The sequence below is a fragment of the Aythya ferina genome (genome assembly GCF_964211825.1).
Source record: "Aythya ferina genome assembly, chromosome: 27".
Taxonomy (NCBI): domain Eukaryota; kingdom Metazoa; phylum Chordata; class Aves; order Anseriformes; family Anatidae; genus Aythya; species Aythya ferina.
In genome coordinates, this window is record NC_140310.1 from 5,338,726 (window position 1) to 5,352,225 (window position 13,500).

General features: G+C 56.7%; 2 protein-coding genes across 3 annotated transcripts; one reads left to right on the forward strand and one right to left on the reverse strand.

Moving 5' to 3' along the window:
• Positions 1 to 87: 87 nt before the first annotated feature.
• DDHD2 (DDHD domain containing 2) lies at positions 88 to 10,312 on the forward strand. Its single transcript, XM_084499568.1, has 17 exons — positions 88 to 374; positions 1,048 to 1,238; positions 1,962 to 2,051; positions 2,444 to 2,564; positions 3,574 to 3,663; positions 4,833 to 4,968; positions 5,557 to 5,765; positions 5,927 to 5,997; positions 6,145 to 6,264; positions 6,472 to 6,567; positions 6,917 to 7,024; positions 7,123 to 7,278; positions 7,356 to 7,458; positions 7,533 to 7,709; positions 7,998 to 8,160; positions 8,427 to 8,545; positions 8,711 to 10,312. The coding sequence occupies exons 1-16, from the start codon at positions 188 to 190 to the stop codon at positions 8,515 to 8,517; spliced, it is 2,109 nt and encodes a 702-aa protein (XP_084355694.1). The 5' UTR covers positions 88 to 187; the 3' UTR covers positions 8,518 to 8,545; positions 8,711 to 10,312.
• Positions 10,313 to 10,671: 359 nt separating this feature from the next.
• Positions 10,672 to 13,409, reverse strand: PLPP5 (phospholipid phosphatase 5). Of its 2 annotated transcripts, XM_084499575.1 has the most exons (7): positions 13,336 to 13,409; positions 13,125 to 13,233; positions 12,677 to 12,767; positions 12,483 to 12,546; positions 12,038 to 12,162; positions 11,563 to 11,733; positions 10,672 to 11,430 (listed from the first exon to the last, which is right to left on the reverse strand). In XM_084499575.1, the coding sequence occupies exons 1-7, from the start codon at positions 13,398 to 13,400 to the stop codon at positions 11,261 to 11,263; spliced, it is 795 nt and encodes a 264-aa protein (XP_084355701.1). In that variant the 5' UTR covers positions 13,401 to 13,409; the 3' UTR covers positions 10,672 to 11,260. The 2 variants fall into 2 exon arrangements, with proteins under 2 accessions (XP_084355701.1, XP_084355700.1); XM_084499574.1 differs by lacking the exon at positions 11,563 to 11,733 and having other exon boundaries at positions 10,672 to 11,314.
• Positions 13,410 to 13,500: the final 91 nt, after the last annotated feature.

A 13,500-nucleotide genomic window follows, 5' to 3' on the forward strand; every position in this document is an offset into this window, starting at 1 on the left:
GCCGCCCCGGGCTGGGCCGGGCCGGGAGCGGGGCCGGGCCAGGCCTGCGCCGCCGGTGGAGCCGCCTCGGGAACGGGGACGGGGACGGGGACGGGGACGGGGACGGGAACGGGGGCGGCGGGGGGCGACAGCAGCCGGGGCCCGGCCCGCGCCCTTCGGCCCGGTACGCGCCCGGTGCCCGGTGCCCATGGCCGGCCGGGAGCAGCCCCCGGAGCAGCCCCCGGTGGCGGTGGCGGCCCCCCCCGGCCCCGCCGAGCCCCGCTACGAGCCGGTGGCCCCGCACTGGTTCTACCGCAAGGCCGCCGAGCCCCGGGAGCGCTGGGTGCCCTTCAGCGGGCAGGACTCGGCCCGGCTGGAGGAGGCGCATGGTGCAGGTAGGGTTGGGGGGGGTCCCAGCGGGGGTCCCGGACACCACCGGGCTCCCGGGGGGGCTGCAGCAAGCTGGGGGGATTTGGGGGGGTCCCGAGTTGTGGGGGTGCGGAGTGACCCCCGGGGAGGTGGCGGCACCCCCACAGATCCAGCTGCCGACGCGGCCGGGTGCTGGGTGCAGCGGGTGCGCCGACCTGGTTTGGCGGCACGTGCCCGAAATGATGTATAATTGATTAAAATGATGGGTAATTGATTAAAATGATGGGTAAATGATTAAAATGATGGGTAATCACGCTGTGAAGGGCCCCCCTCTCTCGGGGGTGGGATGGTGCAAATGGCACCGGGGAGATGTCCCCGTGTGGGCTGGTGGCGGTGCCTGGCACGAGCGGCACGGCTCAGGACAGGGCCCTCGTGCTCGGCCAGGGGCTCGGTGCTTTCGGCTCACCTGGGGGATGTCTGACATGGGGCATCGCCCTCCTGGGATGCTCTCCAGCACCGTTCCCCATGCTCGAGTACTGGGAACACAGGTGGTTGTTGCCGCTTCTCATCCATGGTATTTGTGTGGTGCCCACGGAAGGTGCTCCGGTCGCAGCCCTCTGGTCGTGCACAGCACAAAGCTTTCTGGTATTTTGCCTTCGTGGGCCTCTCGTGAGTAATTTCGGGCTTTGGTTCCTGCAGGAAGAGAGAAAGAAGCCGTGGTTGTCCCGACGTCGGGGGGTCGGTACGACGTTCACCTGAAGCAGAGGCAGCGCGTGGCGGTGTACTGGGAGGAGGAGGTGTCCGAGGTGCGCCGCTGCACCTGGTTTTACAAGGGAGACAAGGACAACAAGTACATTCCCTACTCGGAGACCTTCAGCGAGGAGCTGGAGGTAAACACGCCTTGCCTGACAGCATCCACCGTGCCCTCTAATTGTCAAACCCTGGCCCTGACATCCCAAACTCCATATGGGGCTACTGGCACCGCGGTCACGCCTGAGGACATGAACTCAAAAGAGGCTTTGGCAGGACATTTTCACAGCTGATTAACATAACTGTAAATACTGCCACTGTCTCCCTTCTGGCCTGCTGGAGCTCGGCGGCCTCCCCTTCCTCCTGCCCCCACCCAGCAGCATCCTGCATCCCTCTCCTCAACAGCCCGCTTGTTCTCCGCGAGCCGTGCAGCTCGGGCCTTGCTTGCAGCCTCTCCCTAGCATCCTTGTTCTTTTTTTTTTCTCCTGACCCTGCCTGTTACAACTTCTCCCTGAGAGAATCACCCTCGCCACACTCATAGCTCCACCAAGCCCAAAGGAGTTGTAAATGTAAGAGTATTTATTTACGCACTTACTTACAATTGTCCATATCCCGATGTGCCAAAAACGCAGCTCTGAACTGATTCTGATGGGGAAGTCTGTTGCTGCCATGGAGATGGGGACATCTTAGAGACTTCCTAGGAGGTGATATTTAGATAACCCTGTTGCTTCCCCAATTCAACCTAGCTGGTTTCTATTCCTCTTTCACAAAGTGATGCCTTAAAATGAATGGGAAATGTCTCAAGTGGTTGAATATTCATAGGCATACCTCCAGCTGACTCACGGGGGCATTCTTTTCCTCAGGAAGCTTACATGATTGCTGTAACCCTGGATGAGTGGAAGAAGAAACTGGAGTCCCCTAGCAGGGAGATCATCATCTTGCACAACCCAAAGGTGAGGAGAGTGATCCCTCTGCGGACTGGCGAGGACATTCCTCAGCGATGGGAGAAAGCCATCACGTGCCTCCCCTTAGTTCTCTTGGGAGCCTGTCATTCTGCTTTTATGCGGTTTCTTTTAACCACCTCTGCTTAGAAATCAATTTTGTCTGAATGGCATTCCCCTCTCCTGCCTGCTGTAGAGCCGAGGGCGATGCCAGCGGTGTTTCACACTGTAATGTTTATCTCCAGGCACGTCTCACTCTGTGCAAAGGGCTCGTAGCAGCTCGGTTACAGCAGCGTGACCTGGGACCTCTCCATACCTCCCGTATCAGCCATTGCAGCGACACGTCCCCTCTGCTTAACCACAGTGTGTGCTGCAGCTTAATGACAGGCTCTCCTTGTTTACAGCTGATGGTGCACTACCACCCGGTTGCCACCTCTGATGATTGGGGCTCAACTCCTACAGAACAAGGTCGGCCTCGGACTGTGAAGAGAGGAGTAGAAAACATCGCCGTTGAGATCCCCAGCGGTGAGCTTGCTTCTCCCCCCCTTAGGCCCAACCAAAGCTAGCGAGTCTGTTTTCCACACAATTTCTCATCAGAAACATCCATAATCCTGATCAATGAAGGGCACGTCTAAAAGTTTTGTGCCAAAAGGATATTAAAGGTTTTTAGAAACCTTCATAGTGCCCCCAGTGCACATCAGTGCAGAGAGGAGGCAGACGCGTGGGAAGAGAGCTGCTCCCAGCTCCTGTGCTCTGAAACCAGAGCTGCTGAGAGTGCCGGGGTGCCTGAAATTACTCCTGAGGTTTTGGCAGGTGTGTTCTTAAAGGAGGGAGTTTCCTCCCATGCTGGGGACACCAAAGCTTACCACCCAGCCTTCCGTGCTGGAATCTGTCTGGCTCGTGTGCTCTCCCTGTCTCTGCAGCCGTGGATCAGCTCTGAGTTGCTGTCAGGCTGCAAGACTTGTCCTGTTGGTGAGGACAGGCATTTTTTCCCATCTAACGCCTTTGTTTTCAATGTGCGTATGCCTTTGGGAAAGCATTTATGCAAACTAAAGTGTGTGGGAAGTCGGGACCGAAATGCTTAAGAGGCAGCTCCTGCCGGAGCGCTGAGCCTCGGCCGTGCTCAGGCTGGGTGACTCGAGGCTGTGCACGGGGCAGCTGCAACAAGTCCTCAGGGTCGTGCCCTCTCCCTGTGCCAAACGTGGAGAGTGACAGCATGGGTGAAGCTCCTCGAGCCACCTCACCTTCCTGCACTGTCCCCTCCATCTGGACCCATCCCAGGTGGGAAGGGGAATTCAGCAGGACAGAACTCAGCAGGACAAGGAGTTCAGAAACTCGAGAAGTGCCACTGCCTTAAGGCACACGCTCTGGGCACCAACTCACTTTTTTAAATTATTTTTTTTTTAACCTGGACTGAGATGAGGATGGCAGGCTGGCACTGTCCTGCAGAGCACGTGGTGTCGCCGGGTCGGCTCCTCCTTCAGTGGTGGTCTCTGGCAGGGTCTGTGTCCTGACCTCTCCTGTTTATCCGCAGGAGAGCCTCTGCAGATCGATCACCTGGTGTTCGTGGTGCACGGCATCGGCCCAGCCTGCGACATTCGGTTCAGAAGCATCGTCCAGTGTGGTAGGTGGTGAGCCTGGCCGGGGAGCTCCTTCCATGCGCTGCGTTCGGCACAGCGAGTACACCCTCTGCATGGACAGAGGGAATTGCTGTCAGAGCACATTCAAACCATCCTGACACTCATCTTGGCAAGCTGCACTGCTGAATTTGCTGACTGCAATGGGGAGTGTGAATACAATGCTTGCTAATCCATTAAATCCTACCATCTGGAAAGGTTTGGGCAACCACTTTTCATCATTGCATTCCACTGCCGCTCAAAATAGTGAGCTTCCCAAACTGGATACAGATTTTCCAACTGTCTAAACCTGCTAAACTAATTAGTAACCTGCTCAGTTTATTGCTCCAGGTTAATCTCGCTGGGTGTAACACCAGCCCGGCAGCCTCTGGCATGATTTTGGACAAAACCCCAGGGACGCTGCTTCCGGCTCAGGAAATCCCTGAAGTGCAAATCCCTGCAGGCTAGGGGAGTGTAAGAGGAAGCTGTTGAGTGCTGTTGTCGTGTGCTCCTCCAGACATCCAGCACTGATCAGTACTGGAGGCAGGACACTAAGCAGAACAAACTCCAGCCTGAGCTGTTTCGTAGTTGTAGTTCTGAGACATTCAGTTCTGATGAGAGGTCATCACCGAAACTGCCTGGAAGCCCAACACCACCTAACTTGTAGAAATCAAGGCAGCTGGGACTTTTCACAGCAGGCTGTCTTTAATGCAGTCTGTTCTTCTATACGTTCATCCAGTGAAACTATTTCCAAGGCTGCTCATTTGAAATCAGGGAAATCAGCCTCTCACCTCCTCAAAACAGTAATTTCAAGTTGTCTCCTCCCTTAGGATTCCCCTTCTAACGTGTGCACCTTCACAATGGTTTCTTTCTTCTAAATTCCTACAAGTACCTTCCTTATCTTGACTGCCGGGTTAAAGCCCTGCACACGTGTGAAGGAGGCTTGTTACAGATGGGGCAGCAAAATCCAGTAAACACACATGTAAGGACATGGAGCCTTCCCCTGATCTTGTAGTTAAAGATTCAAGGTCTTAGGGTAGCAGCAGCTTAAAGACCCTGGTGGGATTTCCCCCGGTAATGATCTTTTCTTTTATCTTATTAAGTGTTGTTGATGCAGCAGGCTTGCCCTGTAGCCCTGCTGCTCTTGAGAAGAGTTCACGTTTGTTTTTTTTTCCAGTGAACGACTTCAGGAACGTTTCCCTGAGCATGCTGCAAGCACACTTCAAGAAAGCCCAGGAGCAGCAGCAGATCGGCCGCGTGGAGTTCCTGCCCGTGAACTGGCACAGCTCCCTCCACTCCACCGGGGTGGACGTGTAAGTGTCCGCAGCCAGCCCCCTCCCACCGAAATGCTGCTTTTTGTGGCAGCTGCTGCAGACAAAAGGAAAGCCGTGAGTATTTGGGGCTGTGTGTGCACGGGTGACCAGGGCAAGGAGCACCCCATGCACACCCCCACCCTCTGCCCAGCCCGGCTCTGCAGAGCGCAGCAGGTGTCTGATCTGATCAGCACGCAGCCAGAGGGAAGAAGCTTCTGCCTTTTCTTAGCTAAGATTAGAAGGGGCCATGGGCATCCGCATCTCTTTAAATAGGACCTCTGGAAATGGAACACCCCATTTCAGCACTTACAGACCGCTCTGCAGTGCCCTAGGAAGGGGAGAAAGCAGGCTGGGTTCCTGGGGAAGGACGGACAGGCTCTTGTGCTCCTGCCTAGGGAGGTTCCTGGGTGCTCAGGCAGAGCACAGGCTGTGCTCCAGATTTAGCCTCTGCTAAGGAATCTGGGTTACAACATCACATCCTTTGCGACGTGGCAGTCCTTCCCTCAGCTTCAGTTTTGCCTTAGAAATGTGCTAGGGTTCAGGGGCACCTCTGACAGCAGTTTCCTCTCCTCTTCTTGGCCCCTGCAGGGACCTGGAGCGAATCACTTTGCCAAGCATCAATCGCCTGCGTCACTTCATAAACGACACCATCCTGGACGTTTTCTTCTACAACAGCTCCACCTATTGCCAGACCATCGTGGACACGGTGGCGTCCGAAATGAACCGCCTCTACCAGCTCTTCCTGCAGAGGAACCCCGACTTCAAAGGGGGGGTCTCCATCGCGGGTCACAGCTTGGGTAAGGAATTCCCCGCGGTCCCAGCGAAGTGGCTGTCACCACAGTGTCCCCGAAGCATGGCAGCAGGGAGGGTATTGGTCTTCCCAGCCCAGAAGGGAGATGGCTCGGGGTTTTTCCTTGACTAGATGCCGATGCTCGATCCATCTGTGCTTTGTTTCCAGGGTCACTAATTCTGTTTGATCTCCTGACGAACCAGAAGGCTGCTCCCGAGGAGGATGAACAGAGCAGAGAGGTAGGAGCTCGCTGGCTGAGCAGGGAGCCAGGGCATTCCCACAGCACCACGTGGGGAGCTGTTCTGGGGCGGGGGAAGGAGGAGAAGGTCCAAACTGCAGGAAAATAAATGAGCAGAAAGCACAGTCCCTGGTGGCTCTATTCACAGGGCTCCAGGACAGCTTCAAGCAACACAGGCATTGAGGAATTAAAAGAAATTCTGAAGAAGCTGGAGCTGTCTGAATACTGTGATGTTTTTGAGAAGGAGAAAATGGACAGGGAAGCACTGGTAAGGAGCTCTGATATTTTTTTTTTCCATCTCTTGTATTTCTTCTTTGTTTTTCTTCCCAGTCCTCCCACCTGTCTTCCTGGTACTGAGTCACTTGCACATGAAACTTCTCTTTGGAGCACAGCAGGAGCAGAATGATAGAGACCAGAACAGAACTGCGCACACCTCTCTGCTCCGGGGCTAACAGCTGCACTGCTTATTTTCTAGTTCTTGTGCACAGAGGAAAACCTTAAAGAAGTGGGAATTCCCTTAGGACCAAGAATGAAGATCCTCAATTACATCAGCTCCAAGAAGGAGAGGCAGGTATGTTGTCTGGGTGGCTTACCTTCACCCAGGCCAGGTCCCTTCACTCACACAAGGACCAGCATCACCACTGATGATCGCGGTACGCAGGATGTGAGGTGTCAGTCCCTGAGCACCCCAAATGCCTCATTCCCAGCTGTTTCTGTTCAGACAGCTTTCAGGGGCTCATGTTTGGAGCTAGTGTTATGGATGTGGCCCTCCCACAGGGTCTCTGACACAGGGAAGGTGCTCAGGAGGAACTCCTCACCTTGCCCACTGCCAGCCCTGGTTCTGGAGGGGTAGGGGTGAGGGCAGCTCACGGCCTCGCTGCAGGATCTGCCCCTGCAGGGTTCCCTCTGTGTTGCTGCAGGGCGTCAGCGAGCGGGGCGCAGCAGCGCCGGGGCACAGCGGGCAGGCTGGCCCCGATGGCACAAGTGACAGCAGGGACTGCCAGTACCGGGACATCGGCTTAGGACAGGTAAGGGCTGAGCTCGTCGCTGTCCTCGAGCAACGAAGCACCAGCAGCACCAGTATGGAGTCTGTCTCACGGAACAAACCCAAATCTCCCTCCCCTAGGTCTCGGCAAACTATCCCCAGCTGATCTACAAGCCCACCATCTTCTTCGCTTTTGGGTCTCCCATTGGGATGTTTCTCACGGTGCGAGGAGTGAAGAGGATCAACCCCAACTACAGCCTGCCCACCTGCAAAGGCTTCTTCAACATCTTCCACCCCGTAGGTATAGGAGGCAGAGCCCTCCTGTGCGGGAGGCACGGTGCGCGCCTCGCTCACTGCCCTCCTCCTCCGCACAGTTCGACCCGGTGGCGTACAGGATCGAGCCCATGATTGTCCCGGACGTGGAGTTTGAGCCCATGCTGCTGCCTCACCACAAAGGCAGGAAGAGGATGCACCTAGGTAAGGGGCACGGCTGCTTCCTCAGCCGGCCGCAGCCGCAGCCCCGGGGCTGACGCCGAGCCCCTGCCTTTCAGAGCTGAAAGAGGGGCTGACGCGCATGAGCGTGGACCTGAAGAACAACCTGCTGGGCTCCCTGCGGGTGGCCTGGCAGTCCTTCACCCGCGCCCCGCTGCCAGCTGTGGAGGCCGGGAGCACCGACGTGGAGGCAGAGGAGGCCGAGGACAGCGTGGAGAAGCAGACGGGTCCACCAGGTTGGTGGGGGGCGCGGGGCGGTGGGGAATGAGGGATGCAGCATCACCACCAGCCCCCTGAGAGGCTCCTCGGGGCTGCCCGTTACCCGTCCTGGTGCCAAAGCCAGGTGCTGCTGCTGTCCTCTGCACTCAGCAGACAGATTGCCTTCAAGCTGCACCCGTGGTAGTCTCTTCAAATGCTGTGACCTCTCCCTCCCCCTCCTGTCTATGGGGGGGCACAGCTATGGGCTGCACTTTGCTGGGTGCTGGTGCCCCGTGGCTGAAGCACACTCCTCTTCGCCCCTCCAGATGTAAAGCCAGAAGAGCCCCCACCAGCAGCGAAGGAGGAGGCCTCCCCCATCAACGTGGGGAGGCTGAATGGAGGGAATCGCATCGACTACGTGCTGCAGGAGAAGCCCATCGAGAGCTTTAACGAGTATTTATTTGCACTACAAGGGCACCTCTGCTATTGGTAAGCTTCTGCATAGCTGTCAAGCTTCAAATTTCTGTCCCATATCAGTAGAATGGTTCATTTTTGAAGCCAACATAATAAGAAAAGCTTTAACTAAGGAAGCAAGGTACACTCCTGTCCATACCGACGCAGGATGGGGGGTGGGAAGGAGGCTGCTGTGTTCTTGCCTGGCACTGGCAGAGGCTGCACCTACCCTGTGGCCATCACAGATGTCCTGAGAGCAGAGGGAAGTGTCCCCCTCTAATGCCCGTGTCCCCCTCCTCCAGGGAGTCAGAGGACACGGTCCTGCTGGTTCTGAAGGAGATCTACCAGACTCAAGGCGTTACACTGGATCAACCTTTGCCTGGAAGCCAATGACCTACCTGGGCTGTTCTGGCCTCCTGACGTAAGTCACCTTGGCTGTGCTTTTCTGCCAGATTTCCTGGGACACCTCAGAGGACACGGGGTCCATCTGAGGGAATGATGTTCCTTCCTTACAGCCCTGCAGCCAAGGCAGGGATCTGTGTTGGCCTTTTGAGTTTATTCCTGTGCTCTCTGTTGGCTTTTTTAGATATGATTCAACCGAGTACTCACCAGGAAAGTCCAGACTTCTTCTCTGCCTTCCTCTCTCCTCTGCTGCTGTGTCCCGCATGCTGCTTCCCCAGTACTTGCTGCTACCTGGAGATAAGGACGATTTTCCTCCGTTTTGGGTAGGGTGAAAAAAAAATAATTAAAGGAAACCACTTCTGCTCACACACACACACACACAGCACTCACACTGTGACTCCCTGTGCAATAACTACTCCTCAGCCCTGAGCTCTGCCTGCCCACCCTGAGGTTCTCTCACCAGCTCTGCAGCACTGATGCAGACCGGGTGCCTGGGCTAGGAATTGACATAGGAGGGGCCTGAACCCTGCTGCGGGCTTAGCGACACAACTGAGAGCTTGCAACCCTGAGAAATAAAAGCCTTAAACACGCAGCACGGAGAGAGCTCTCGCAGCCTTGCCGAGGGAAGGAGATGCTGCCTTCTCCTGGGAGAGGGCCGAGGCGCTGCCTTTCTCCCTGCCGCAGCGCAGGGCACTAGGCTCACGCTGCAGCCTTTGGGCGGCGCAGACAAGGAGCAGGGGCATCTGGTAAACAGGTCGGAGGTTGTGTGCCAGCTGTCCTCATTCCCTTGTTGCTGATGCTGGGTTGTGCCCGGCGGGATTGCCCCATCAACAAGTGGTGAGAGTGGCATGTTTGTGAGTACCTGACCTACTGAGGCTCCTGCCTGCTGTAACACCGTGGCAGCAGCCTCCCAGCACACCAAGGACCCCCCCAGGCACCGTGTATGTTTCCCACAGGACCACAGCTAGCAGCTAGGTGTAACCATGCATGAGGGAAGTTTTACCTCCAGCTCCAAACTCCAGCTAGGCTGGGGGAAAGCAGCTGCCCCTGGGACTGCGGAGGCCTGGAGGGCCAGCTCCTTCCCGTGCTTTGCAGGGGATCCCACAGGGATCTCACGCCAGCCAGACTCCAGTTGTTGTTTTTGTTTGCAAACACGCAAAACTGAAGAAGCAAAAGCAGCTTTGCGTGCAGCGCAGGCTGCAGCGTGCTGCTCTGTTAGCTCTGCTCTAAGGGCCCCAGGTGATCCATGCCTTGTGACCAAAAGCATCCAGGCTGACTCACTGCCTGGGCTGGAGCTGGAGCACAGAGCAGGGCAGAGGCAGATGTTTCGGTGACGTGTAAGGCCATTGCTTTGATAATACGGGACAGCCTTTGGGAAGAGCCAAGCCCCCTTCCCTCCCCCTGACTTTTGCCCTGCATGGGGTAATAAGCCTTGTTTCCACAGCCTCGGTTTGTTTGTCCTCTGTTGTACCACGTTATTTGCACTATTTGAAAGGTGTTGTTTGCAGCCTCCAACCTCCTCCCACCCCAAAGGGACTGAAGCTGTTCTTTTACCTGACGGCAGCAACAGACATGCTGCTCAGTCAGAGCCTGAATTACTGATTGCTAAAGCGTCTCCTACAAGAGTAGGAAAAGGAACAGTCTTAACATGGGACATTCAACTCATGATCAGCTTTTTAAGTTATGCACTTTGTTTAAAAAAAAAAAAAACAAAAACAGAAAGGAAGAAAAAAAGAATTTTAAATGTTATTTAATGTCTTTTCCAGTAAAAGCCAACATAAATAAATAGATGACTCTGGTGTGTTCATATTTGGAGGAGAGGGAGTGGGCTGAAGAACTTACATTTGTCTAATTTTAAGGGAAAGTTAAGCTATTTCTGTAACTTTTACTAAAGCTGCAGGGTCATACCTTGGATTTCTCAGCAGCACTCTGCCTTTCCAGTGTATGACAAAGCAAACCATGGCATAGGGAGAGAACACCATTGAAAGGATGCTCTAAGACACTACTGCATTTTCTGCTTCTTCACAACTCGATTAAAGCCGCAGAGAAATCCCCACCTAGAGACCCACGCCGACATACCAGAGTAAATGGTTTGTTTATACAGCCATAAGCCCAGTCACTGAAGTGAAGTTTTCAGTACCACAGTTCATTTGAAAAATTAAACTCATTTATTCACCAAATTGGAGAAAAAACAAAAACCAGGGTAGCACAATAATGCACAGAACAATCACGCTCGTTGCATCTTCTCTCTCCCGCACTTAAGCCGTGGTTAAAGGCTGCAGCCTTGCACTTATCACTCTAAATTAGTTCAGCTCTGACTGGGAAGATGCACATCACCCCAGCACCAAACAGACCCTGCACTCATTAGGACAGTTCCTGTGAGGAGGAGTGGGACAGGGTGGGTGGAAGGGGGACATCTGACCGAGCTGTCTGGCCCAGGAACACCCCCAGAGGGCACGGCACAGTCCCACTGCTCCAGGTTCCAGCTTCAGGACCTTCCGCAGGGCTGTCCTGCTGACACGGGCTGCTAACGTCGCCTTCCATCGGGTCCAGAGGAAGGGACACCTACAAAACTCACAGAAACTAAACACAGGCCCCTGGACAGCACAACTTACCAACGCCGCAGAGAAGAGAAGAGTTCCCGTTTGGTTTTCAGGCTCATCCCCCTTTGAGACAATTCTTGCGGGCCAGGACCAACCTCCTCCAGCAGGTGCCAGCAGGACAGAGCCCAGCGTTAGACGTCCAGGAGAAAGCTGGCAGTTGCAGCCTTTTCTTGGTGCGCTGGCAGCTGCTTGGATTTAGAGAGAGATGGTTTGTGGCACATGGAGTCCGTCAGAGGGGGGTAATACTGCCTGTAGCAGAGGTACGCAAGCACGAAGCCGATCACCGAGCCAACCAGCACATCTGCAAGGCAAGACCAGAAACGAGTGAGCTTCCTTTTGCCCTCATGCCCCTCGGCAATGTTTTCCAGCACGCTGTTCTTCAGCTCAGGGCACCCAGTGGTGCCTGCCCCCTCCGGGCCCACAATTCACCCACCTTGCCAGTGGTGCTTGTAGTCGCAGATGCGGGACAAGGCGATGAGGGAGGCAAGGAACAGGGGGAGGAGGAAGGCGCAGAGCCGCAGAGCTGTGCCACGCTGCCCTGGGGCAAAGCAGTGCAGCTTCCCGGCCAGGTAGAAGGCAGAGAAGGCGAGACCAGCAAAGGCAACTGGAAGAGAACGATTTGCTTCAGGAACGGCGCTGGGCTCTGCTGTGCCCTCTGCCCTGCAGAAGCAGAAGGGCTGGTGCAGGACGTCTGCCCTGCTCAGGGAAGCAGCAGCTCCTGAGCAAGGGGGGAGCCCCAGCAGCCGGTGCTTGGCAAGCATCTCTCCTCCCAGGAGTTACACACAGCTTCAGGTTACCCTTTAGGAGGCCAATGAACGCAGACAGAGCTGTGGGGTGCACAAAAGCAAGCCCCTATCCCCGAGTTTCTGCTCACCACACTTTGTTGTCTGGGGATGCTGAAGACTTACAAGAAGCGTGGCCGCTGGGGAAGCTTTTGCGTCCCTCTGCCACGATGCTGGGGTCGCCCGTGCACGTCAGCTCCGCGTTCACTCGTCCGTCTGGGAAGCATCGATAGAAGAAATCCGGCCGTGGCCTGGGGCAGAGAAGCAAAGCAGGTAGCCCAGAGGATGCTCGGGAGGCCTCAATGTGCCCCCTCACAGCCCGAGGAACGCCACGCAGCACAGGTGGCACTGTGCCACCCCGTCTAAATGATGCTCAGAGGACAGCAGATCCCTGCCAGTATCTGTTCTAATACTAAATTATCCTTACAGCTGGAAAAACACACGTTTGTTTCCAGGCTGAGCATGTCCAGCTTCTGCTTCCAGCCCTTACTCCTTCTTCCTAGCGCTGCCACCGTGCAGGCACACCTCCCAGCCCCGCTCCGTGCAGCTAGGAGTGTGCCAACCGTCTCACCTGCCCACCACGAGCTTCAGGGTGTTGGTGAGGACCCCGTTGAGGACGAGAGCAAGGCTGGCAGCTAGGAGAGAGCAGAGAGCTCGCGTCAGTGCTGCACAAACCCCAAACAAACCTTGGCAAGAGCCAAGGGCTCTCCGCAAGAGCACGGCCCCAGGGTGGCAGCAGGAGGGCAGGGGGAGGCAGGAGCTCACCCAGGCAGGCCTCCCGCGTGTCTTCGTGGTCAGCGCCCAGGAGCAGCCTCGCCAGGCCGATCAGCAGCAGCGGCGACAGGAAGGCGATGAACTGCCACAAAACCAAAGCGAGATCTGTCGGGCCGAAGCAGATTTAAACGCAGCAGCAACTGCTCACAGGAACCACGCAGCGTGGACCTTGTCACCCAGCCCCGTGACCGATAACGCACGGCAGCCTCCGCTGGCGTTTAGGAGCTCGGGTAAGACCCAGAAGGCGACGCTGGGCGGCAGGGCTACGAGGACGGAGCCCCTGAGCGTGACCGGTGCCTTTTGGCAATGCCACGGCGCCCTTCCAGCGTGGTCACTGAGGGACCCCAAGCACTGGGGATGCCGCTGGCCCCCAGCCCTGCCTCGGAGCTCCGGTACGGCCACGGGCAGCCCAGCAGCGCTGCAGCCCAGCCCCACTTACGAACATGGGCGCGGCGGGGACGCGCTCGGCCTCCAGGAAGGGTTTCTGGTACAGCCGCAGCTCCTCGGGCGGCACCGCGCGCTCCACCGGGGGCAGCGCCTCCAGCACCCTGCGGGGGCACCGGGGCGGCTCGGGGCGGCTCGGGGGGCGGCCCCCGGTGTCCCCCCCGGCATCCCGGTGTCCCCCCGGTGTCCCCCCAGCCCGGACTCACAGCAGGGCGGCCCCCAGCACCCCCCGAGCCGCCGCCTCCGCCGCCAGCCCCGCGCCCGCCCGCATGGCGCCGGCCCCGGCTCCGCCTCAGCCCGGGGCGGAGCGGCCCCCGCCCGGTTCCCCCCCCCCCTCCCGGTTCTTCCCCCCCCAACCCCAAAATTGTCGG